The following is a 27,824-nucleotide window of genomic DNA, read 5'->3' as shown; positions in this document are numbered from 1 at the left end:
ATAGGACGATTTTGAAGTTGAGGGAGAACATGAGATGGGACTTTTTCGACATACACTGTAAAAAACAAAAAACACAATTTGTTGAGTCAGCTTAAAATAATTTGCTACCCTACTGCCTTAAAATTTTAAGTTCAGTCAACTCAAATAAGTTTAGTCGACTGTAAATGTTAAGTTGTACTAAGTAAAATCTTAGATATTTGTGTTTGTTAAACTTAACAGATGGGTAAGTAACCCAGCTGCCTTAAAATTTTAAGTTGAATCAACTCAAATATCTAAGTTGTCACTTAGTATAATTTAACATTTCAAGTTGAATAAACCAGGTAACAAATTATTCTAAGTTGACTCAACAAATTGTTTTTTTACAGTGTACTACTGAACTATTTTAATGGCTACAACAGCAGCTGTGTAATAAACACGGACTCTGTTCTGATAAGTTGTCGGACAAGGGCAGGGCTCGGGCCTGAGTGTCTTGTGCAGGGTTGAGCCTGTGCAGGGCTCTGTTGTTTCAATTAAAAGTCCCCTCTCGGCTTAGTGAACCCTGTTCACTACCACCAACTGTACTCAATTGTGGGCCAATTCTATATTAAGTACAATCAAGCTTTATGCATCGGGTGAAGTAAATGTTTGTCTGCACTGAGACTTCTTCAACACCAATATCACTATTAAGAAAGAAGTTCGCAAGGGACTCTACAACAGATGTTTTTAATAAGGATAATGAACAATGGAATTATGCCAGGGTAAAAACATCAAATGACATATTAGTAAATAAGCACTGAAAAGAGCATATTCTGAGTTTTGCTATTGCTCTTACAAGATTGGTAAGTGTGCGATGCCTCGTGGTATCATCACAGAGAGGCACAAAATCACATTCCAGAGCATTTTTGTTCACTGTTCCTTGCTGGAGGAATGATCTTTCCACCCCCATCCGGAATGCTGAAGGACTGATAATGTTCAAGAGACAGCTGAAAACATCTCTTTCAGATGTTTATCAATGCTGCAGCAAGACGACAAAAATAGCATCATAAAAAACAGTTTAAACCTTACAAATTTTGGTCTTGCAAACATTTAATTGATTTTGACGCTATAATAGTCATACGATGAAAATTGATGGCTAAATCCAATCAACTGTTTCACATTACCAAACAAAATGCCACAAGTCTCTCCAAATGCATTAAAGGCACACTTCTGTCTAGCAATTGGTGGAAAAATGTGGATCAACCTCAGCCTCAATTGCTGACCCCCTTGAACAACGTTATGTGCCAAAAATGTAGCGTATTACTGTATTAAATTCGGAATGTTAAATGTCTAGACTATTTTTAGGAATAGTAGGTAGTACACAGTTTAGTATACGAGTATACAAACCACAACTGCATCGTACATAATCCTCCTGTCCAACAGATGGCGCTAATGGCTGTTCTGCCTGCATTAGTACATGTCTGCGAAAGAAGGAAGGACTGGCAGCTTAGAAAATAAACAAAAGACGAGCGCAGATTAATAAATGTTTTTGACGTTAACTAAAATCTTGTAACTACGCTTTTGCAGTTTTTATTTAGGTTGATCTATAAGCAAGGGCTGTTCGACTGGCCATGAATCCCGACCTATCGCTGCGAGTGAGCGTCTTCTCCGAACAAGGAGGAAGGAAATATATGGAGGATTTAACGGAGGTGATCGTGGAGCTGGAACCCAGCGACGATGAGCTGCGAGCGGCAGGACACACCGATCCAAAGCCGGACCAAGAGCCTGTCTCTGAAAGCGACCCGCCGGACTGCACAAGCAAGCCTTTACCCGTCACGGTAACGTGGAGAAACACACTGTCGACCGATGAGAGTGACGGCACAGAGGAGCCCGGGAGTCAACCGGCGCCAGCGGACAGCAGGAGATCGGTCGCGTTCTTCGCCGTGTTTGACGGCCACGGAGGGCGAGAAGCCGCGCTGTTCGCTCGAGATCACCTCTGGGATTTTCTCAAGAAGCAGCGGGGGTTTTGGTCGAAGGATTACCGGAAAGCTTGCGCCGCAATTCGCAAGGGTTTCATCGCATGTCATCATGCGATGTGGAAAAAGCTTCGTAAGTCAAGACTATTTTCCCACATTAATGTTGTGACGTTTTCTGACATCAGTGCTTGTTTAAATATGTAACTAACGTGATGTTGTGAGTAGCTCCGAGTATATGGTTATGATGATCGGCAGGGTAATTTAATATCTCAAGCGACTGAAATTGCATGCGTGTTAGACTTATTCGTATGTTACGATGGATGAAGATAATCACTGGACCTGCGATTGTGTAAATTAGCTGTCGGGCTAATACACTTTTTGAAATTGGGCGCCACACTATCTACTTACTGCAGAAAAGACGAAAAAAAAATCGAATGGAGGGGTCGCACTGCGCATGCGCAGAATCTTTGACAGGCCTGAGTGCCCTACATGTTTGTACTTACTTAAAAGACAACCAGCAGGTCTGTATGAAACCGTTGCACACATTTACGCACTTTAAGAGGTAATAAGCAAATGCATCATATCACAAAAACACGTTTCCACCACAGCTGAATAAAAATATGATTCTGTAAGTCGTAATAATAAGAAACTTCGTCATAATTGTGACTTAGTACTGCCTGATTATTTTGAGAAACTATACCATAATTATGTCCTTTGTGTATCATAATTAGAAACATTTTCATAATTATCTCATAATTAGGTTAATTATATAATATTTAGAAAAAGAAATCTCTTTATTATGACATTTCCCTGTGAGAAACTTTCTCATACTAATAACAACGTCTGATAATAATGAGAAAGTTTCTCATAATAATGACTTAGTAGCCTAAGTTGTAGTAATGAGAAACTTTGTCACTTACACTTAACATCTCATAATAAAGAAATTTAGTATGACATAACAATGGGAATTGTTCTTTCAATTTTTTTTCTCATAATAATGATTTAGTGTTTCATTATGAGAGTTTTCTTCATAATAACATCTCATTTATAAGAAACCTTTTCATAATAATAACTTAGTATCATAACAATGACAAATTTTCTCAAAATAACGACTTGATATCTAATTTTAAAGAGAAACTTTATCAAAATAATTACTTAATATCTCATATAATGAGAAACTTTCTGCTGATTATTATTTGTGGCCCTGGACCACAAAACCAGTCTTAAATAGCACAGGTATATTTGAAGCAATAGCTAAAAATACATTGTATGGGTCAAAATTATTGATTTTTCTTTTATGCCAAAAATCATTAGGATATTAAGTAAAGATCATGTTCCATGAAGATATTTTGTAAAATTCCTACTGTAAATATATCAAAACCTAATTTTTTAATTAGTAATATGCTATATTATATGCTAATATTGCTAAGAACTTAATTTGGACAACTTTAAAGTCGATTTTCTCAGTATTTTGATTTTTTTAAATATTTTTTGCACACTCAGATTCCAGATTTCAAATAGTAACTTTAACTTCAAATAGTTGTGTCTTGGCTGAATATTGTCGTATCCTAACAAACCATACATCAGTGGAAACCTTGTTTATTCAGCTTTTTCACAAAAGAAAAACGACCCTCAGGACAGGTTTTGTGATCCAGGGTCACATTTAATGTATGCATGCGCAAAGCAACAGACTAGGCGGGTGTAATGGCATGCTAGTGACATCTGCTGGTCAAAGCCAAAAACTAGGCATCCTCTGCAAAGCTGCAGTTGTTTTCATTAAAGTGATGGGATAAAGATGAACATTTCTCACTATTATGACATGTTAAGTTGTTATTACAAGAATTTAAGTCATTATTATGACTTAAATGTCTTGCTGCAGTTGTGGTTAACAATGTGTTTTTTTCTTCAGCTGAATGGCCAAAGACATTAACTGGGCTCCCTAGTACTTCGGGCACTACAGCCAGCGTGGTGGTCATCCGAGGGGACCGCATGTTTGTGGCTCATGTCGGGGACTCATCTGTCGTGCTGGGTGTGAGAGAAGATCCCTCTGACAAAGTCATCAAAGCTGTGGAGGTCACACAAGACCACAAGCCCGAACTCCCGAAAGAGAAGCAGAGAATCGAGGGACTGGGTGGCAGGTGAGATCTTCATGCTTGCTAACAAACAATCTCTTGGATGACATGCAGTCTTAAACACATGAGCTAAACACTACAATTATATTTTAGAAGCTTAATTAAGTTCCCTTTGTTTGTGTGAGTGTAGTGTGGTGAAGAAGTCCGGTGTGAACCGTGTGGTGTGGAAGAGGCCTCGGCTAACTCACAACGGCCCAGTCAGAAGGAGCACCCCGATCGATCAGATCCCCTTCCTCGCTGTTGCCAGAGCTCTGGGTAAATTACACCATCACTCAGATGTATTAAATATTGAGGAATATGGTTTTTACTGACTTCAATTCTTTATTAATAAGGCAAAACCATTGCTTTAAATAGTGTTCAGAAGGATTATGCAAACTGTGTTCTCTGTAATATCCATTAGAATCAAATTCACTTAAAGGGATAGCTCACCTAAAAAACAAAATTCTGTCATCACCCTCATGTTGTCCAAACAATAAGACTTTCGTTCATCTTTGAGCCACAAATAAAGATATTTCTTTTAATGAAACCTGCAAAACCTTCTCTCCATTAAAAGGCTCATTCCACCAAAAAAAGTTGTTATTGCTGTTTTTGACCCATGTTATCTTGCATCCTAATAAATAAGCTTATGCAACACCAAATGTTAATACAAACTATTTTTAGTTACAATTTCCATACCACAGTGCACAGATGACAGGATTTACATTTCTGGGTGAATTAATTTTTTTTAGCTGATGGCCCTTAGAGACTTAGAATTTAGAGATTTTTTTTATTGGCAAGGCTTAAGGTAAGCCAGTAATATTAAATATATTGTCCTTCCAGGTGATCTATGGAGTTATGACTTCTACAGTGGAGAGTTTGTAGTGTCTCCTGAGCCTGACACCAGTGTGGTGACCCTTGACCCTCGACGGCATCGTTATATCATTGTTGGCAGTGATGGCCTTTGGAACATGGTGCCACCACAGGAGGCAGTGACTGTGGTGCCAGAGCCATGATGAAGCTGTGGTATGAACAACTTTGTCCTTAAAGGAAAAGTTCACTTCCAGAACAAAAATTTACAGATAATGTACTTCACCCCGTTGTCTTCCAAGATGTTCATGTGTTTTATTCTTCAGTCGTAAAGAAATTGTTTTTTGAGGAAAACATTTCAGGATTTCTCTCCATATAGTGGACTTTAGTGGTGCCCCGAGTTTGAATTTCCAAAATGCAGTTTAAATCCGGCTTCAGAAGGCTCTAAACGACCCCAGCCGAGGAATAAGGGTCTTATCTAGCGAAACAATAGGCCATTTTCTTAAAAAAAATACAGATTTATATAATTTTTAACCTCAAATGCTTGTCTTGTCTAGCTTTGTGTGAACTCTGTGCATTCCGTTCAGTACAGTTAGGGTATGCCAACTCCCATTTCATTTTCTCCTCCAACTTTAAAATCATCCTACATTGCTGCAGAAGTACTGACACAGTGTTTACAAAGTGAATGTGCAAAGAAGTTCAAATGCCCTTTACAAAAAAGGGAAAACAGATTTTGAAGTTGGAGGAGAAAATGAGTTGGGAGTTTTTCATCATACCCTAACTGTCTTGAACTGGACTGCACAGAATACGCATGTGCATGGCAGAGCTAGACAAGACGAGGATTTGAGGATTTTTATTTTTATTTTTAGAAAATGACAGATTGTTTCGCTAGATAAGACAGCTGGGATTGTTTAGGGCCCTTTGGAGCTGCATTTTGGAAGTACAAACTCGTGGGCGTCATAGAAGTCCACTATATGGAGATAATTCCTGAAATGTTTTCCCCAAAAAACATAATTTCTTTATGACTGAAGAAAGACATGAACATCTTGGATGACAACAAAGTAAGTACATTATCTGTAAATTTTTGTTAACCATATGATATGCTGCTGTTTATGTTCATTTTTTAAAAGTGTGTGTTTTGCGTTCTACAGGCACCTTTCGGGATGTCGGTTGCACGTCGGTTGGGGTGCCATGCATTGATGCGATGGCGTCAGCGGATGCTCCGTGCAGACAACACCAGCGTTATAGTTATTGCCCTTCCTGAGCCTGGCAAACCCCACCTACCTATGCACAGAGACGAGGTCATACTTAGCCTGGCAGAGGGCCCACACTGTGACCCTGCAATAGGATCCCGCTCCATCACACCACTCATCAAGGTAAAATCAGGAAGAGATGCTACACTTGGAGAAACAATGGCAGGCTAAAGGAGTGTTTAAGAAAATAATTTTTGCTGTTCTGCTTTGTGCTGCCAAAGAACATTTCATGGTTCTTTGTAGCTGATTTTACTATTGTAATACACTTTCTTAACTACTATTTTATTAAACTATTTGAAAATAAAAAATATTTCAAATAAATGGTAACACTTTATTTTAAGGACCAATTCTCACTATTAATGGATTAGTTCACTTCCAAAATTTCTTGGTAATTTACTCACCCCTATGTCATTCAGGAGGTTCATGTCTTTCTTTCTTCAGTCAAAATAAAATTAAGATTTTTGAGGAAACCATTTCAGGACTTTAATAGGGACCAGTGGGTTGAAGGTCCAAATTGCAGTTTCAATGCATCTTAAAAGGGCTCTACACAATCCCAGTCGAGGAATAAGGGTCTTATCTAGCAAAACAATCTGTCATCTTCTAAAAAAAGGTAAAACAACGATGTTGGATGAGAAAATGAGTTGTTAAGAAGTTTTTGCCCTACCCTGCCTTTTTGAACCGGAGTACACAGACAAAGAACTAACCACGCGTGACCTTTCGAATGTGATTACATAGTGCATGAAGTTGTAGACATGCATCACAGAACTAGTGCAAGACGAGCATTTGTGGTTAAAAGTATATGAATTGAATTTTTTAGAAAATTACAGATTGTTTCACTAGATAAGACCCTTATTCCTTGGTTGGGATTGTGTAGAACCCATTGAAGCTGCATTGAAACTGGCCACCATTGAAGTCCAGTTTATGGAGAAAAATCCTGAAATGTTTTTCTCAAAAACCTTAATTCCTTTTCAACTGAAGAAAGACATGAACATCTTAGACGATATGGGGTTGAGTAAATTATCTGGAAATTTTGTTCTGGAAGTGAACCAATCCGTTAACTAGTTGCTTATTAGTATGTGTATTACTTAGCATATTGGCGGTTTATTAGTACTTATAAATCATATATTAATTCCTTATGCTGCATGACCGTATTTTAGATCCCCAAATCCTACCCTATACTTAAACATTACTACTACCTTACTATTTATATGCGGCTAATCAGGAGTTAATTCAGGGAAACACGTAGTAAAAAAAAAATAGTAGTAAAAAAACATTTCTAAATAATTACAAAATAAATAAATAAAAATTAATGCCAATAACAGTTAACAATAAACAATGCATTAAAAAGTTAAAATATTTGTTCTGTGAAGTAAATATTGCTTTAAGTGAAGTCAGTAATAAAATAAAGAAATAAAATAAAGAAACAAATAGTGTTTTTATGCTTATTAAAGCCATTAAATATATTTGGTTAATGCACAGATCTGTTTTGAAATTTTCATATATTATATACAGTATATCATTAATTATATATATATTCGTCTCATTCATTGCTATGATTATTTCTGTCAATAATTATTATTGATTTATATATATATATTTTATTATTATATATATATATAAGTATTGTTATTATTATTACTTTTTTTATGCTTTTACATTTTTTACACTCATGTACTGTATTGTGTCTACACTTTGTTGGATAGGATTCACAAGCATCTCAGTTTTGAGATGCATTGGTTTTGAGCAGTGTTTAGTAGTCTGAATAACTTTAATTCATGTGATTGTCCTTTACATTTCTGATCTCAACAGACCTGTTAAAATGGGTAGTAAATAGAAACCTTTGATGCTGTTCAGAGCGTAAATGCGTTCGTCTATATGTGGGCACTAAACAGAGTAATTTCCGGTATTACCAATTCTGGTATTGTCACATTTTTACAATTTTAAATATTGACTTGGTACTGATGTACTGTTTCTTTTGACAACACTATTCAGCATCTTCAAGCAGACAAAAACAGGAGCTCATGATACACTTGAACTTCAGGAGATTTCTGTACACTGTCCAGGCTCACAACTAATCAGAAGCTTTCAGATAAGACTTTTTACAGAGTTCCTGCCCATGTTAGCCACACTTTGGCTCCGTGCCCACCAAAAGAGACTCTGACACGCTGCTCATCAGTCCTGCCTGCATTTCTCTTTATCCTCTCACTCCGTCTCTCTCCCTCGCTCTTCATCTCCCCCTTTTCCGATCGAGGCCTCCATTGTCAGAGCAGTTCCGATGGAAGCCATGTCCCCGTGTTTGTTTGGCCCCAGCGTGTTTGAAGCACGGCTCCTCCAGCTGCTCTTGGCTGTTTTGCTTTGGCTTGGAGAGCTGGAGAGTGGACAGATGTTTGTGTTTTTAATCCTTTTAAGTGGAGTGGATTTGAGGTTTAGGGAGGCCGCTTTGATCGTTTTTCCTGTTTGCTCTTCTGGTGCTGTTATGATTTTGATAGAGGGGAAATGAAAAATACAGAACAGGGCAAGAGAATGCAAAAGAGCAGCCACGATGCGTTTCCCCTGTTGTAAAGTAGTGATGAAGACCAGACTTTAGACTTGCTTTATTTGTGTTTTGTCTTTTAGCGTTATTGGCATTTGTTTGCAGTTTGAATCTTTTCCATAGTTTATCTGTTTTATTTATTTATTTTTTAAATTTCACTTTTTTAACTTTTACTTTATTTGTAAACCTGAAATAGTTTCAAATGCTACACATGCATTTTGGAATCACAACATTATGATGTGCAATATGGAAATTGAATATTAATTCTGAGAATTGCTAAATATGACATTTTACAGTGTTTTTAAAGATTAACTTTGAGCGTCATGGCATGATTTGTAGAAGTCTCTTCTGCTCAACAAGCCTGCATTTATTTGATCCAAAGTACAAATATATTTATTTAAAATAACTGTTTTCTATTTGAATATATTTTAAAATGTGATTTATTCCTGTGATTTTTAGCATCATTACTCCAGTCACATGATCCTTCAGAAATCATTCTAATATTCTAATTTGCTCTTCAAAAAAAAATGGTTAATATTATTATTATGCTGAAAACAGCTGAGTAGAATTTTTTTTCAAGTTTCTTTGATAAATTCAGAAAAACAGCATTTATCTGAAATATAAATCTTTTGTAACATTATAAATGTCTTTATCATCACTTTTGATCAATTTAATGCATCCTTGCTGAGTAAAAGTATTAAAAATATTATTCTGATTTGATCACAAGAATAAATTACATTTTAAAATATATTCAAATAGAAAACAGTTACTTTAAATAGTAAAAAATATTTCACAATTTGACTGTTTTTGCTGTACTTTGGATCAGCTAAATGCAGGCTTGCTGAGCAGAAAATATTGAAACATTTTAAAAAACATTAAAAATCTTACTGTTCAAAAACCTCTGACTGGTAGTGTACTTTCCATTACTTAAAGAGTATAAAAATCTTGAAAAAATGTATCACGGTTTCCACAAAAATATTAAGCAGCACAACCTGTGATGATGAGGATTTCTTGAGCACCAAATTATTATATTAAACTTATTTCTGAAAGATCACGTGACACTGAAGACTGGAGTAATTGATGCTGAAAATTTAGCTTTGCCATCATAGGATGTAAATTACATTTTAAAATATTTTAAAATGAAATTCAGTTATTTGAAATTGTATTTATATTTTACAATATTGTAAAATAATATTTTCACTATATGACATTAATTTGAGTAATTGTAATAATTTCAGTAGCTCCTACAATGCATGTTGTCTTTTTCGTAACTAAATATTCTTCAAATATATAGTATAATACTGACATAAATCACTATATGTAGATATACATATAGTGTAAGCAACTTTATTGTTTTCTTTCCTTTTTTTTTATTAAATCCATTTCAAACAATATTGAAATAGAAAGAGTCCCCATAAATAGATTTATTGTTCTTGTTTTTTTTTTCCGTGTTAGCCTGTAGTGGAAATGTTCATTTTCTCAGCGTAACTTCAGCTACTTTTACTGCTATCTTGGCAAGCTACACTTTAAAAATATCCTTCCCAACATGTTAATTCTAGACTGGGAAATGGGCACTAAAAATGACCATATCTTTGACCCTTTACAGACCCCGGATCCAGACCTGTCCTCAGCCAGCAGTGAGTCTTTGCCAGCCCTGGAGAGGAGGAACGGTCTATCAGGAGTGAGTCTGTGCGCAGAACCCCCGTTAGAGGAAAACCTCCCTTGCACTGACCTCACAGACAAAGCTGCCTTGACTGTGTGCCCCAGCGAGGGCAACCGGACCCCAGAGATGCCCCTGTCCTCATCGGATGTGTCAAGTCCGGTGGGGAAGAGGCCCAGACGGAGCCCCCTCACTCCGAGCAGCTCCCGTCGGAGGACTGGTGAACGCTCCGTACCCAAACGCAACACCGGCAGGACTCCCAAACGGACCCCCAGCGTTCCTATACTACAGCACCGCAAAGCAACCCTCTGCGTCTGCTAAACTTCTCCATCAGACTCAAAGAGACAAACAAAGATGGATGCTCAATCTACATCCTGTTTTCTGATGTTCTGCATGGTCACATGAATAAATAACTGCTATTATTTGTGTCCATGTTTTGACTGCGTGCCACTGTTTCTGTTTGTAATGTAGGATTTGTTTTTAGTCTTGTGTTTTTTCTTTAATTTTAATGGTGTGAATTCGAGAGTAAAAAGAAAATCTCCTTTTAGCAATCAGATGTATAGTTGTTTTTTTATATTTAAAAAAATAAACAATCCAGATCAGTCTCTCCAGATCAGGAAAATTCATTTAAAGGATGTATTTAATCGTTCTCCTTTTAAAGTAAACAGCATTATTCTCCATCTTTTAAATTTCATGAATTGCTTGTACAGATTTTCACAAAAAAGACCAAAAAGTTGGAGGTATACAATATATATTTTTATACTTGTTATATTTTTCAAAATACCCAATTTACTTGCCCCACAATGCTTGTGTGCACATTTGCCCTTGCCAATATACTTTATTGTGCATTAATTATTCACACCAGTATTCAATGTATTTGTTAGCGTCATCCTGTCTTTCTAATTTTGAGTTTCTGCATTTTTTTTTGTTTTAAGAGAGAATGAAAACAGTTAACTAATCTGACATATCTCTGATCATCTGACTACAGAGCAAATTTATTTATTTTCTTTTCATAAAATTTTTGTAAAGTTTGAGGATTGCATGTTCTGTTATATCCTTAGGAACGGTCTTTTTCTCTGGACGTTTTGTTTTTTGAGTGTCCACCTTTTTTGTATGTATTTCAATATTGTAAGTTATTTAATATCAATAATGTCTGTCAATGTAAAGCAGATAACATATTCCAACACCAGTTCCAGAGCTAATGTGATGTGTGGTTATACGGTGATGTTTAGACGGAGGTGTTTACCGGAGTGTACAGTACATTTTAGCGGGATGTTTGCTGCCTCATGGTCTTTTTGAAGGAGATTTTCCAGTAAACTCTCAAGGTGGAAAATATGTTTTCATAGTGTTTTTATCCTTAGAGATGAACTATAGTGGCAGCTTTGGTTTGAGTACTCATGTGATGTTGCCTGAACGACAGTGACTGTTCGATGGACTTATACATACAGTTTCTTAAAAAAATCAAATTATAGTTCAAAAACATCTACAAAGGCCCTAAATAATTAAATTCGAGAAAAAAATATGAGATATTGTTTTTTTTTTCATCTGTATAAAACTGCAGCAATTTCACATTGTAATATCTCTGGCCGGAGCAATTGGGGCAGTTGGGTATCATGGAGGCTTTCCTCTTTCACTGTGGGTTTCTGAAATGTGCGATTGGTCGTATTGAACTGCATCTTTCTTTAAAATGGGATTGAATATTAGTGTATTGGATGCTGTCTTGTTCAGGGTTTGATTTTTTTTTTCTTCTTTTTATTTTCCTGGAATTGCAATAAAGAAATATTCAGCTTTGTGTTTAAATATTTACATGTATTGCTATTCTCTTTTTTTTTTTTTACAGGATAAATCTGGTATCATTTAATGGTTTTAACCAAGACAAGTTAGAAATGCTAAAACTCTCAAAATGCTTAAAGATGAGACTGTAGTTACGCATAAAAGCCCATTGTTTACGGAAATGTCACTTAGCCTCAAGTGTTTGGACTTGCTTATAAATATTCTTGAGCCATTTTTAAAATGTAGAACTGGTGTGGCGGAGATTCATGTCATTGTGTTTATCCATCGCTAGATGGCAGTCGATACTAGGTGAATAGACAAAGTCGAGTATTGTCCACTGCTGAATAGTTTCGCTTGACGTTTTCTACAAGGCTAATCTGAAAGCATGAGTGATGCTGACATACACCTGACAGCAGCTAAACCCACACCCTCCATAATGGTGCAAAACTGACAAGGAAACACTTCTGATCTGCTGCTCCTCTTGAGTGAAGAGTGTGCGTGAGTCTGCATGTTTAACTTAGTTATTCTTCTTGAAGAAAATGACTGAAAATTGCCCTCAGGTGTTATCTGAATCTGACTAAAACCCATTTTTTTGAGACGTTCTCATACTGAAAACGTAAATAGACCTGTAGCATAACAAAACAATGTGTTTTTTCCCCCCCTGAAAAGTACAGGTTAGGGGAAACAGTAGGTTTAAACTTAGTCTGTGTTTTAATAAACATTTGTTTAAAAACAAAACACGTTTATCCGTCCCAATAAAGCCATAAATGATTTGTAAATAGAATTTATTCTCCAAAACGCTTATTTTCTGTAGGGTCGCTGACACTTTATTCTAACTATAACTGGCTTCCCTGGTGAAAAAACCAGCATATGCTGGTAGGTATGTTTTGGTGCTGGTTTATGCTGGTCCTTTGCTGGTTTATGCTGGTCCTTGACCAGCAACATGACCAGCATAAACCAGCAAAGGACCAGCATAAACCGTCTAAGGACCAGCTTAAACCAGCATCAAAACATGCCTACCAGCATATGCTGGTTTTTTCACCAGGGTTATACACATATCACGTCCTAGATATTTAGCTAAACCTCATAACATTTTCATTTTGTGACATCCGGGGGGGCATCATTTATTGTAAAAAGTTTTCATAAAGTATATATGTACTTATTTACATGCTTAATTAACTGTGGAAATAAAAGTCTATAGTATTTCACAAATTACATGTCCACATTTTGATGTTTAACAAAACGTGATAATGCCCCTTCAGGGACATCTGGTGGCATTATGAATTGTAATAAGTATAAAGGGTTTGCACTTACGTCACGATTTGGTCAGTTAACCGGATGTGCGGCCATATTGGCGATACTCCGATGTAAACATTAGCATGGATTGCATGGCTAATGTACTACTGAATATGTTGTTCTGCTAATTTATGCTGTCTAAATCACAGAAACGTGTGGAAGCTGCTAAATCTTATAAAGAAGGACATAGTAAGCAGGAAAGGGTGCAGTATTTTGACAAACTAAAGTTAATAGGTGGTAAAGATACACACGAGCAAGATATTAGCCTAATATTTCACCTACCTGACTGGAAGTGATGAGAAGAAACAAGAATGTTGTCAAGATTCTTGTCCTGGAAATCCTGGTTCAGTTTGGCCTTTTGTTCCTCAGACAGTTTTTTGCACTCTTCTCCTTGATTTGTTATAATGTTTGGCAGTCTGTAATACTCCAGATGTTTTTCTGGTCCCACCAATTAGCACAGCCCAAAACATGACAATAATTGACCATTTTCAGCAGCAATAATTAGCAAAATATGCAAGTTTTGTTCGATTCAGTGGCATTGTTTGTAATAAATAAACAAATATGTTTAAATTAAAAAAAAAAAAAAAAGTAAAACATTTTTAAATGTTTTAAACAATTCATGGTGCAAATTGTAAAAAGCATCATACATAAAATGATTTTTTTCGATAACTAACTACCCATCTAAAACTGAAGCTAAATTAACTAAATACATTTTCTTTAAGGGAATTGGGTTAGGATTAGTCAATAGTCATGTCTTCATGTAAAACGTACCTGTGTGTGTTTCCAAATGAAGACTTTACAATAACATTCTTTTGTTAACATTAGTTAACTGCAATAGTAAACATGAACTAAGAATGAACAATGCTTCTACAGGGTTTATTAATCTTAGTTAATATTAATTGCAACATTTACTAATGCATTATTAAAATCACAAGTTGGGTTTGTTAACATTAGTTAATGCACTGTGAACTAACATGAACTAACAATGAACAACTGTGTTTTTATTAACTAACATTAACAAAGATTTATAAATAGTGTAATGTATTTTTATTGTTAATACATGAACTAATGTTAACAAATGACACCTCATTGTGAAGTGTTACCAAGACTTCAGTGTTGTTTAATATTAAGACAGTGGCAGATTGGTTGGTTGTGTTGGTTTGGAGAGTCATAATCAGAGGAATAACATACTTTCCCACTGCTGGAGGAGGTGTGTATGTGGACAGTAATGCTGATGGTATTGTGACAAGAATTGGAGTTCATTTTACCAGTCTGTCATGATACAATGAGGAATTGCATTAAGATAAAGTGTATAAATTGTGTGTGTCAGTGCTTTTAATAATCTCACTTTTCCCACATTACCACACTTCCTTACTAGATTGAGTCTCAGTGTCTACTGGTTATCAGATTTACATCAGCTGACCTGATGGACAATGGTGCAAAGTGAAGGGATTAACCCAGAAAAACAATCCCACATTGTAAAGTCCTTGTATCCGAAGCCCACATTACATTATACAGTGCCTTCGGCTCAGAGATTGGCATCACACCTGTCACTGCCGCACTCTCTCTATGTATTAGTGCACTATAAAGCTACTATAAGCTTTCCTATTGTGCTCACTAAGAGCAGTTATTATCATCTGAGAGTTCAGAACTTGAAGTGATAGGCTTAAAATGCCAGCTGAAAGAGCACAACTGGTTGGAGTCACGAAAATAGTGTCTAATGGGGCAATAACATGACACTAATTTTTCAGGATTTATTAATTTTAAAAAACACACACTCTAAAAATGCATACAGTTTAAATGTATATTAAAAGTTATGCTGTACAAATGTTTAATAAATAAAGAATAAAAAATAAAAATGCATAGTTACCTAAATACGCATTTTATATGATACAAATGTTTTTGATTTTAAAAATACAATTAATTTTGATATTTTTGGTGACATAACATCATATTATTTCTTAGAAACAACAACAAAAACTGAAACAACTGTGATTTTTTTTGAAAAACAAAGAAATTATATCACTGAGTTTTAATTATATCTTAATTAAATATAACTTAATTATATTTATAAATTAATTCACACATTTGTAAAAAATATATTTGACCTTTTTAAATAAACAAATTAAGACATTCACATATTCAGAATGTCATTGTAAATTTTTCAAAACCATATGAAACAAAGAAAGAGAACAAGTTTGAAAGAAGTCATTTTTAAAAATGTTTTAAAAGATTTTTCCTGCTCTTTATCATGGGCACTCTTATATTCACTGATCCATACTCATTCGCTGATTTTCCCTAAACAGTAATGGAAAAGCTGTACGTTAAAACATCTATCGAATCCAAACCACACTCCATTAAAGTACTATAATTATTACCATGCCATTAATATTCTTGATTAGATTCCAAGACCTTAATTTTTTTTTTATTACTTTGCTCTGTAAATGCAGTGAAACAGTTGACCATCTATGAGACAATCCACCTGTACTGTAGTAATGAAGCCATAAAAGATACTTGCATACACATGATTTGTAAATAAATGTGGTTGCAGCTGGTCCATATGGTGGAATAAAATACTAAAGTATTGAACTTGGATAAAATGACAATTATTGACTTGGCTGAAGCCTCCATCATGCCTCTGCGGCCTTGTGTATGAACACTGAATACTTTACAGATTCAATAAAAGCCAATAGCTAAACCCTACTGCCTTACCTCCTTACACGGGAAACACCAGGAGAGAGTTCCCGTTACAAATGCACACATAATGGGAAAAACACCATAAAATGTGAAGATAATGGCCTCTCGTCATGGTAAACGTGCTATTATTTTAAGCGTTAGTGTTAGACCAGATGTTTCCATTCTCAAATCTTTGAGCTGTAAATCTGAAGCTGATTCATCCGGTTGGGTTAGTTTGCCTTCGGAAAATGTTAGCACTTTACCCAGCAAACTCTGTCCAACAACTTCAGTCAGAATTAATGTGTCGAATTTCACGAGTGAAAGATTCAGCTCATATGGATAGGATGAGTGAAAGTTTAAGTTCACACACTGGATCGGAATAGCGCAAAATTACAGGGATAGTTCCCCCAAAAATTAGTATTCAGTTATTAATTGCTCACCCTCATGGCGTTCCAAACCTGTAAGACTTTTGGTCATCTTCGGAACACAAATTAAGATATTTCTGATGAAATTTGCAAGCTTTCTGACTTTCTGATGCAGGGTCAGAAAGCTCTTGGATTCAGAAATATCTAAATTTGTGTTCCAAAGATGAACAAAGGTCTTTGTTCGACATGAGGGTGAGTAAGTAATGACAGAATTTTCATTTGTGGGTGAACTAACCCTTTAAGTTTACACTGGACCTGATGCATGAAAGTTTAAGTTTACATTGTATCTGAAGCGTTAAAGTTTAAGCGCTGCAAAAAATGACATTCTCTAATCGTATTTTTGTTATTTTTTCCCTTTAAAATGTCTAAAAGTGCTTGCAACAAGAAACATTACATGAGTGTTGTCTTAGATTGTATCTTGAATATAAGCAGGGCTCCAGACTAACAATTAAGAGCAGTGGCACCAGTGCCACTATGTTTTACAGATGGTGGCGCCAGGAGCAGATTCGGTAGCTGTGTGGGATTATTTTATTTCAAATATAGATAATTTAATCATTAAATTACTATTGCGGTTACTAATAATATTACGTTCATTTTTTGTTTTTCATGTGTTGTGGCAAAATAAAAATGACTCTCCCCGCTTAAGAGACAAACTCAGTTAATTGTCTTTCGTAAGTTTATTCTTTGCAAAAAAGGTCAGACAGTCATACAGAAACACAGGTTGCTGCAGAGTGCGACCAAGAAGGGAGGCATGAAGATTCCATTTTATATCTCTTCCCCAGCCTTCAAGGTTACAGTGCCCTCCACTAATATTGGCACCCTTGGTAAATATGAGCAAAGACGGCTATGAAAATAAATCTGCTTTGTTTATTTTTATGATCTTACATTAAAAAAATTCACAAAATGCTAACCTTTCATTGAAGTAAAATAATTAAATGTGGGGGGAAACTTACGTTATGAAATAAATGTTTTTCTCCAATGCATGGTGGGCAAAATTATTGGCACCCTTAGAAATTATAATGAGTAAAAAAATCTCTGAAGTATATTCCCATTCATTCTTGTATTTATTTAGCACACTAGAATGACTAGGAGTATGGTATTGTCCAGCCATGACGTCCTGTTTCACAGGATTATAAATATAAGGAGCGCAAAGGCCAAATTCCCTTAATCATCCATCACAAGGAATAAAACCAAATAATATAGTTCTGATGTGCAGAACAAGATTGTTGATCTTTGCAAAATAGAAAGTGGCTGTAAGAAAAGAGCTAAAGCATTGAAAATCCCAATTTCCATCATTAATAATTAAGAAGTTGCAATCAACTAAAGATGTTACAAATGTGCCTGGAAAAGGTTGTGTCTATATCGTTCTAATGCATGGTGAGGAGGAGAGTTTAAGTGTCCAAAGACTCTCCAGGGACCACAGCAGGAAAATTGCAGGTATTAAGTGAGTCCTGGGGTAAAAAGACTAAAAAAAACTTCACCACATGTTGTTCAGGAAGGTTTTAAGGAAAATCCTCCTTGCTCCTCCAAAAACAAAAGCATATTCAGCTGTCAAGACATGACTTGAATGGGACTGGTTTCTGTGGTCAGATGAAACTAAAAAAGAGCTTTCTGGCAGCAAACTCACCAGATGGGTTTAGTGCAAAAAATACCCCATGCCCATGGTTAAATATACTGCTGGATCTTTAATGTTGTGGGCTTATTTTCCTGCCAGAGGTCCTAGACATCTTGTTCAGATACATGGCATCATGGATTCTAGCATATACCAACAGATAAAATATCGAAATCTGACTGCATCTGTAAGAAGATCACGAGCTGTGGTTGGAACTTCCATCAGGACATTGGGTGCCAAACATCAAAATCAACACAAAAATGTGTCACAGAGCATAAAATGAAGCTTCTACCATGGCTGTCCCAGTTCCCTGACTTGAACCCTATAGAAAATGAGTGGGGTGAACTGAAGAGAAGAAGCACCTGCATGGAGCTGTGAAACTGAAGGATCTGAAGAGTTTCTGTATGAAGAAATGGTCTCTGATCTCTTGTCAGGTGTTCTCCAAACTTTCAGGCATTAAAGGAGAAAACTCAGAGCTGTTATCTTGAATAAAGGACAATACAATAATAGGGTGCCAATAATTGTGGTCAACATGAACTACAGAAAAACATTTATTTCATAAAGAGATTTCCCCGCCTGCTTTCCATTGTTTTAATTCAATGATAGGTTAGAATTTAGTGATTTTTTTTGAATGAAAGATTAAAAGGATAAACAATGCAGATTTATTTTCATAGCCACCTTTGCTCATATTTACCAAGGGTGCCAATATTAGTGGAGGGCACTGTACATCTCCTAAACGCTAACTTTCCACACATGGTAAGAAACAGAAAAACACATTTTGCTATGTCAATCTTTATATTTAGGGCCCAATACCCTTCTCTCACATCATCCTCACAGCAGGTTTAGATAAAGCAGACACTTACACGATATTCCATAAGCACATATGATAAGTAAAATGAATTTTTCTTCCACACGTTTATACAGATTTGACAGTAAAGCACTAAGCTTGAGTTGGGAAACATACAAAATGTACTTTTATTAAAAACAGTAATATGCTCAAAATCTATATTGTACACTTAAATGAAACATACCATTATTATATTTCCTGTATTATTTTATGGAATGAATGAATGAATGATTTCTTTGATGATCTAATATTTTATAATAGTGATTTTATAATTATGAAATGCTTGAAAGTCATTGAAAAGTGCTTGAATTTCTCTCTCAAAAGGTTGTGCAATTGTCAGGTTGAAATTAATAATATAATATCATTCCACTATTTCTGCCACAACACCATGGCTACAGTTAACTACTTCTAATTTCTGACGTACGTCAGCGCCGTTTAGAACAGAATAATTTTTTTTCTTGCTGGATCTCACAGCACTGAAAATTTTTTGCTTGTTTTTAATATTTAAAAAGTAAAATGTTTGACTTCGCAGTAAGACAAAATGCATAATAATAAATGTAAATAATAAATGTTCTTAATATCTCATTTAGAGTTGCTTCTCAAGTAAATGTAGTTCTTTTAAAGATTTTAAGATATTTTAATTAGTAAAACAAAAATACTATTTTTAATTTTTCTTTTTTACATTTTACACTGAATCTGAATAGAAAAGTTTCACACTAAATCCAGAAAGCAAATTTAATTTCACACTGGGTCTGAAGAGAGAAGTTTGCACAGTTAAGTGAATAACCCTAAACTGCATCAAACTGGATCCAAAAGGTGGTTTCTCTGGCTTAGAACAGTGAACTTAAAATTGGATCTAAACAGCAAAGTAAACTGAATTTGAAGAGCAAAGTTTAACAGTTAATAACAGTTCACTTCACTGTCGCACAGAGCGTAAGTGTATGTAAGGTCTCTGAAGTGTGTTCTGTGTCAGTAAAACAGAATTGCAAACTTAAAAAAAATATAGACTTCATCTTTACCTCAGGCTGTAACTTGTGAGCAACAGCACAATCCAAATCAACAGCACAATCCGGGACCAAGCGTGTCCACTTAAATCCTATTTTCCATTGTAACAAAAAATGTAATCTTTGTCAGTAAGGCTAATAGCTACAAACATAAATCTAAGGCATTTTTGCATGGCCTTGAGCTGAATAGTCTCTTGATATATTTGTCTCTACTCGCACCCCCATCTAATCCAATAACCGCCCTCCACTGCAGCATCTGCTTTGATCAGTCAATGGGGAATCACATTCAGTGTAACTGATACATTAATATAATATAATCAGCAGTGGGGCAATGAGCAGGATCTAAGAGTACTCTGGTACACCTCCTGCATTTTGAGGCTTTGACATTTCCAAATGTGATTCATGATAATGGGGCTCATTTAAAGCCATGCCTTTGCTTGTCAGCTGGTGGAAATGCTGTTATGACCTGACATGTGTAATGTCGGCTGGAACAAAGAGATCTGTCAAAGAGAGGGGGAAAATAGTAAATTATGATTGCTCTGACAGAGCCCCGAGCACAGTCTCATTCCTAAGGGCATTCATGGATTCTGTTGTCCCCCTGATTCAGTTATAAACTGTTTAAGGAGGGCTTGAACTTGTTATTGAATTTAGCCTCAAAGGGCACGTGTGCACTGTACGAAACAGACACCTGTGAGACATGGCAATCAACAGAAACATACACTTTGTTCCCTCCGCGACAGACGCACAAATGAAAAGGCCGGAAAGCAGCTATGCGAGCCAAAAGCATGAGATGTTTCTACTGTAATGAGCAAAACACAACAAAAAAACAAACAAAAGCAAAACAAAACAAAAAAAAATCCAAGACTGTCCAGAAATTAGACAATTAGACAATAGAAATTAGTTCTCTTAAAGGGATAGTTCACCCCAAAATGAAAATTTTGTCATTAATTACTCACCATCATGTCGTTCCAATTAAATTATTATTAATAATCATTCTGCCACCCTATTTTGTAATTATTTTATTTAAATAACTGTTAAAATGATATCTCAGAAATGTGTTGTTTCTATAAAAACCATCTTAAATTAACTGAACTAATAAAAATAAGGTTCTCACGGCACACATGGAACAGAAAATGTTCTTAGAGATGATTATATGATGAATATGACTGATATAACTGTCACAAATACAGTGCCTTGTGAAAGTATTCACACCCCTTCATTTTTTTTGTGTTTTGTTATTTTGCAGTCTTACGTTAAACTGCTTCAAATGACTTTTTCCCACATCGATTTACACTCTATACACTATAATGACAAAGCAAAAAAACAGATTTGTGACAACTTTGCCAATTTATTAAAAATAAAACACTGAAATAAGTGCATTGCATAAGTATTCATACTCTTAAACTCAGTACCTAGTTGATACCTATACAGCCTCAAGTCTTTTGGGTATGATGCGACAAGGTTTGCACATCTGCATTTGGCAGTTATCTGCCATTTTTCACCTCGCCTCTTCACCTCTCAAGCTCTGTCAGCTTGGATGGGGGCTGGCAGACATTTTCAGGTTTCTCACAGAGTTGTCTATAAGCCACTCTTGCTGTGTGCTTAGGGTCATTGTCCTGTTGGAAGGTGAACCTTCTGCCCAGTCTGAGGTTTTGAATGCTCTGGACTGGGTTTTCATTAAGGCTATCTCAATATTTTGGTGCACTGAGCTTTCCTTCTACTCTTATGAGTCCCTCAAAAAACAGCCGCACACATGAGGCTGCTACCAGCACACTTTACTTTTGGGATGGTACTCTGCAGGTAATGAGCAGTGCCAGGTTTTCTTCAAACATGATGCTTGAATTTGAGGTTCATCAGACCAAAGAATCTTGTTTCTTACAGTCTGAGGGTCCTTTAGGTGCTTTTTTTTTTTTTTTTTTTGCAAATTCCAAGTGTGTTTTCATGTGTCTTCACTGAGGAGGATTGAGTTTGGACACACCGACATAAAGACTGGATTGGTGGAGTGTTGCAGTGATGTTTGTTCTTCTGTTAGTTTCATCTGCATAAATGATCATGGAGCTCAACTAGAGTGACCATCAGGTTCTTTGTCACCAGTCTAACCAAGGCCCATCTCCATCAGTTTGGCCAGGAGGCCAGCTTTAGATAGAGTTCTAGTTGTTCCAAGTGTCTTCCATTATGGATAATGGAGGCTACATGCTTCTGTGAACCTTCAATGCAGCAAAAATGTTTTTGAACTCTGATCTGTGCGTTGACACAAGCCTGTTTCTGAGCTCTACAGGCAGTTCTTTTGACCTCAGGGCTTGTTTTTTGCTCTGATATGCATTTTCAGCTGTTGGACCTTTTCTGAGAGGTGTGTGGATTTCCAAATCATACTCATTCAAATGAATTTGCCACAGTTTAACTACACTCGAGGTGTAGTAACATCTACATGCAAAATGAATGCTCCTGAGCTAAATTTTTAAGTGTCCCAGAAATGGGTATGAATACTTATGCAATTGAATCATTTAATTTTTTTTATTTCTAATAAATTTGCAAAGTTGTTAAAAACCTGTTTTGTGTAGACTGATGTGAAAAAAAAATGAATTCAAAGCAATTTAAAAAAGGCTGCAACATAAAATGTGAAAAAAATGAAGGGGTATGAATACTTTCGCAAGGCACTGTAATATTTTGTTGCTTGTTTACATCATCACAAGTAAAGATGACATTTTGACAGGATGGTTTGACTCGCTAGGTTTCCATCAAAACAGCGTTTAGCGATCAGGTTTCCATAAAACTTCCTCTCTTCATCACCGATCAAAGGTTTCCCTTGTAAATGGCTAATCAGGTCAATGCTAAAACCAAACTCGCTATAGACTAAACAAACGACTTTCCCTGCAGTCCTAAACAGATCACAGACATTGTTCCTTTCAAATTGCTCCCCGCATAGGCCATAACCTCCTTTGTCTTGAAAAAGATCCGTGCAGCACGAACCATGTTTATGCTATTAGCCATATCTACTTTTTGCTTAATGGATTACTGGTTATTGTGAGCTCTCTGCTACGTTTGAACAGAGGGAGTCCCAGATTTATTCCTTATGACAAGGGTTTCCCCCAAAGGGCTTTAAGAGGTCAGGCGGGTCAATGTGTCTGCCAGTTAATCAGTACAGGAGCCATCCTCCCGCCACTGGCTAGCATGCTCTCCACTTAGGCTGCGTAATTGGTTTAGATGGACACACTTATTCCGTTGACTGGCGCGCTAATTGTCCCCGGGATACTCTGGGAGGAAAACCTCAAGGTTTTTCTTGGGGAAAAGGGCAATGCTGTGATCAGAATTGATTCGGTTAAAGAGAGTGTGGCCTGATTCTTTCTCCGCTGCTATTCACCCTAATTTTATTCCTTTTTGTGGACTTTCTTTTGACGAATAAGAGAGTCTTCACGCAAGTGTTTTCTAACTAGGGGCGCCAGAGCGAAGGGATTGGTGGACATGAGTTCAGGGGGCCTTACTTATGAGGGTACCCACAGAAAGGTTATTTTGACCCCAGATATTGCAAAATGTTATTACAATGTAAAATAATGCCATCGCAAGAACAAGTATGGTATGCACTGTCAGAAAGCTAAATTTTCATCAGCCATTACTCCAGTCTTCAGTGTCACATGATTTTTCAGAAATCATTTTAATATGCTGATTTATTATTAGAATTATTTTATTTTTTTCTTGGAACCTGTGATACTTTTTTAAGGATTCTTTGATGAATAAAAAGTTAAAAAGAACAGCATTTATTCACAATAGAAATAATTTAAATAAAAGAAATAAAGTCTTTGCTGTCACTTTTTAACAGTTTAACACATCCTTGCTGAATTAAAGTATTAATTTCTTTATATATATATATATAAAAAAAGAATAAAAATTTATCATTCAGCAAACTTTTGAACGGTGTACATTGTTATAGAAGATTTCTATTTTTAATTAAATGCTGTTCTTTCTCACTTTTTATTCATCAGATCATCTTGGAAAAAAAGTATCACAGGTTCCAAAAAAAAATAAAAAAATAAAAAAAAAAAAAGCAGCAAAAACTGTTTTCAATATTGATAATAAATCAGCATATTAGAATGATTTCTGAAGGATCATGTGACACTGAATACTGGAGTAATGATGCTAAAAATTCAGCGTTGATCACGGGAATAAATTACATTTTAATGTATATTAAAATAGAAAAATGTCATTTTACATCATAATAATATTTCTTTTTTTTTCAGTATTTTTGACAAATAAACACAGCCTTGATGAGCATAAGAAACTTTTTTAAAAAACATTAAAAATCTTGCTGATTCCAAACTTTTGAATGGCAGTGTATATAGTATATATATAGTATATAGTACATACGGTTTAAAATTAGTGTACTGTATATATATCCAGGTAACGTTAAATATATACATATAGTACCTGTGTGATTTGTTAGTTGTATAAATTTATAGATCCTGTTATTCACAGTCAAATAAATGACAAAATAAAATAAAATAAAATGTAGAAATAACATAAAATAAAGTTCAAAAATATAGTTTAAAATCAAAACTGGGCTTTACTAGAATTCCTAATAACATTTAACATTGCACAGTGATACACAAAGACACACGTGACGAAATTAATGCATTAAACATTCACATAAAATACATAAAAACAAAAAATATAAAAACATCTTAACATAAATTCTAAAAGAAAACATCCAAACTGATAAAAAAAGTAGAATTATACAGTACATATTTAAATAAAACAGTCAAATGTGATGCAACACATCCTTTTATTGTTTCAGTGTTGAGGTAATTTACTTTAACTTCTAAAAACAGTTATTTTTCATTTCTTACAATAAAATTATATGTGAGGATTTCATGTGAACTTGTACAACATGAATCAGACACATGGAGGCCACCCTTAAACCTAACAGTGGGCTGTACACAAATTATACAAAAACATACAAATGAGATTGTACAAACATAAATTAGTCACTGTTTCATGTATAATAGTGATGAATTTCCATGAGAGTGTGTTGAATACTTAATTCAAGAGTAATACGCCTGCATATTTATGTAATTGCCTGACTTGCATGCTTTTAAACATGAAGCCTTGGTTTCAGGTGGCAGCAGCTAAACGATACCTTTAGAGACATGTGGATTCACGTAAATGACCTTTGAGTCTGCACAGGGGGGTGAGGTGATGTCCAGTGTCTTATAATGCAATGCTTTAAGTGACCTCTTCTGCTCCCTTGCTGATGTGGCATAGTCATGGAGCCTCCCATATGGTTTCAGTCCACTCCCAAATCCTAAAGCATTGTCATTGATTTACTGTGTGTATTCCCCAGACACCTGATCGGACCCTAACGAACCTCAACAGCTTGTGCGAGACAAGGGCCATTAGGCTTAATGGTTGAGGGCATCAAAGGGAGTACGCTGAGAGACCGAAGGAGAAAATGAAGTTAAAGGGACGTGGTTTGCAGACTGCTAGTCTGTGGCTGCAGTCGTAATTTATGACAATGCCCCTGAGCCTAAGCCTGATTCCGAGTCTAAGTTTAAAGCCGGAGACTTCAGAGAAAGAGACATAGAGATAGAGGAGATAACAAGAACAGGAATGAGGGAAAAACATGTTTCCTTTTAGCTGAAAAAAGATTCTCGAAAAAGAGCAGTTTAAGAAGAGAGACATCATGGACTTTTTCAAGGGGCTTCTTGACACATAAATCTTTGTGACACGGTGGAAATATATTGTGTCATCAGTAGGGAAATGTGCCGTTTGTATTCATTAATCTAAATCTATGACATGCAGAATTATTTGGTCACCTTTTTCTGGTCTCAGCTAAAGCCCAGTCTTAATCAAAACCAGTTTCGGCGAAAAACCTCAATTTAAATAAAGGAAGGGAAATGGCCTGCGGTCGGCTACTTTCCCCATGAAAACCAGCATATGTTTTGGATCCTGGTCTCCTGCTGATGTACTGGTCTCTCTACCAGGTTTCTTCTTGGAATAGTTTACCCAAGAAATTATCATCATTATATAAAAATAGTTACTATTTCCTTACCCTCATAACATTCAAATCCTTTATGCGGTTGTTTTTTTCCCCCCTGTGGATCATGAAAGGAGAATGTTTAATAGTAGTAGTGATTTTCATTCATACTACTAACTTGAATCTTGTGATTACGTTCACTAAAACATAATTCAGAATCATTCGCTGATTTGTTCAGAGAGGCTTTAATTTGGTACGTCGTTACATCAGAAATTGGCAACCAGCGACTGACCAGATTTTGTTAAAAACTCAGGGTCAGTTCTGTCATGATCCTCTTTATCTTTCATCAGTGTGCATGTTTACAGCTTAAAGGAGAAGTCCACTTCCAAAACAAAGATTCACATATAATGTACTCACCCCCCTTGTCATCCGAGATGTTCATGTCTTTCCTCCTTCAGTCGCACAGAAATTGAGGAAAACATTTCAGGATTTTTCACCATATAATGGACTGCTATGGTCCCCGATTTTGAACTTCCAAAATGCAGTTTAAATGTGGCTTCAAACGATCCCAAATGCGGTTTTTGAACGATCCCAGCCAAGAAAGAAGGGTCTTATCTGGCGTAACGATCGGTTATTTTCATAAAAACATTACAATTTATATACTTTTTAACGTCAAACACTCGTCTTGTCTTACTCTGCCTAGACTGTTTTTGTTTCGGTTCATGACAGTTAGGGTATGTCGAAAAACTCCCATCTCATGTTTTCCCTCAACTTCAAAATCGTCCTATATCGCTGTTTTACCTTTTTTGTTAAGAGTGTTTGATCTTCTTTGCATGTTCCCTTTACAAACTTCTGCAGCGATGTAGGATGATTTTGAAATGATTTTTGAAGTTGAGGGAGAAAATACGATTGGAGTTTTTCGACATACCCTAACTGTCTTGAGCTAGAATATACAGAGTTCAGGGAGAGAAGTTCAAAATCGGGGCACCATACCAGTCCATTATATTGGGAAAAATGCTGAAATGTTTTCCTCAAAAAACATAATTTCTTTACGACTGAAGAAAGAAACACATAAACATCTTGGATGACAAGGGGGTGAGTACATTATATGTGAATCTCTGTTTTGGAAGTGGACTTCTCCTTTAAGCATTATGACAAAGTACATCTATTCTTTTTCTCTCCATTTTGCCAGCTGGGCTTTAAAGGGCTTTCAAACTGTAGTAAAAGACAACAATAGGCTAAATACACTGATTATGGATTTAAACTGTTTGTTGGGATAATTTAGTCTAGGAACTGAGATGTCCTAGTTTTCATTCAGATTCAAAACACATTTAGAAAAATGCTGCAAAGAATCATTTTCGTCTGTTTCTCAGTGTTCGCATGCTTGGAAGTGAATGAATATATACACAGCTCTTTCCCATATAATGACTAATGATTAAAAGTAATCACATTTTTCTAACACCAAAAACACCAAGAAAATACTCCATCTTGTGCTCTGTTTATTATTTACTTGCCAAATATGACTTTTCAGGTTTGACATCAATGACCCTAGTCATGATGCAGATGAGAACCAATGACGTTAGATGTCACTGATGTCCACTGTGATTGTAGATGTACCATATTTGTCTGTTCATCATCCACAAATTACTTTTGTACGGCTAGGGTTGTTGGATGTAGAAGTTCTATGGATGTTGACCCCAAACACTTGATGGTCTCAAGGCTCATGTACCGCAGAATCGTTACTTAAGTGAAGCAACTTTTTTCTTGTTTAGGTACTTCAGCTCTCTGTTGGGGGACATCTTCAGTATCATTCAGTTAATGTAGCGCGAGTCTCTGCGGCTGTCTGTGGGGACCGGTGAACTCCATCACACTGGCGCATGTCAATAGTCTACGGCGCCTGTATTCGTCAAGCACTGGGAAAGAGTCCT

The 27,824-nt window shown here is 35.9% G+C and overlaps 1 protein-coding gene across 1 annotated transcript; it reads left to right on the top strand.

The window, feature by feature from the left end:
* Positions 1–1,182: 1,182 nt before the first annotated feature.
* On the top strand, positions 1,183–11,837 carry ppm1db (protein phosphatase, Mg2+/Mn2+ dependent, 1Db). Its single transcript, XM_051111242.1, is given in 7 exon segments — positions 1,183–2,064; positions 3,841–4,069; positions 4,194–4,318; positions 4,883–5,040; positions 5,042–5,065; positions 6,001–6,225; positions 10,242–11,837. Coding segments are annotated over 7 exon segments (1,614 nt in total). The 5' UTR covers positions 1,183–1,586; the 3' UTR covers positions 10,617–11,837.
* The last annotated feature ends 15,987 nt before the right edge of the window (positions 11,838–27,824 follow it).

The sequence above is a fragment of the Labeo rohita genome, chromosome 5 (assembly GCF_022985175.1).
Source record: "Labeo rohita strain BAU-BD-2019 chromosome 5, IGBB_LRoh.1.0, whole genome shotgun sequence".
In the NCBI taxonomy this organism is placed as follows: Eukaryota; Metazoa; Chordata; class Actinopteri; order Cypriniformes; family Cyprinidae; genus Labeo; species Labeo rohita.
The sequence above is the reverse complement of the archived record's forward strand: the minus strand, read 5'-3'. Positions and strand labels throughout refer to the sequence as shown.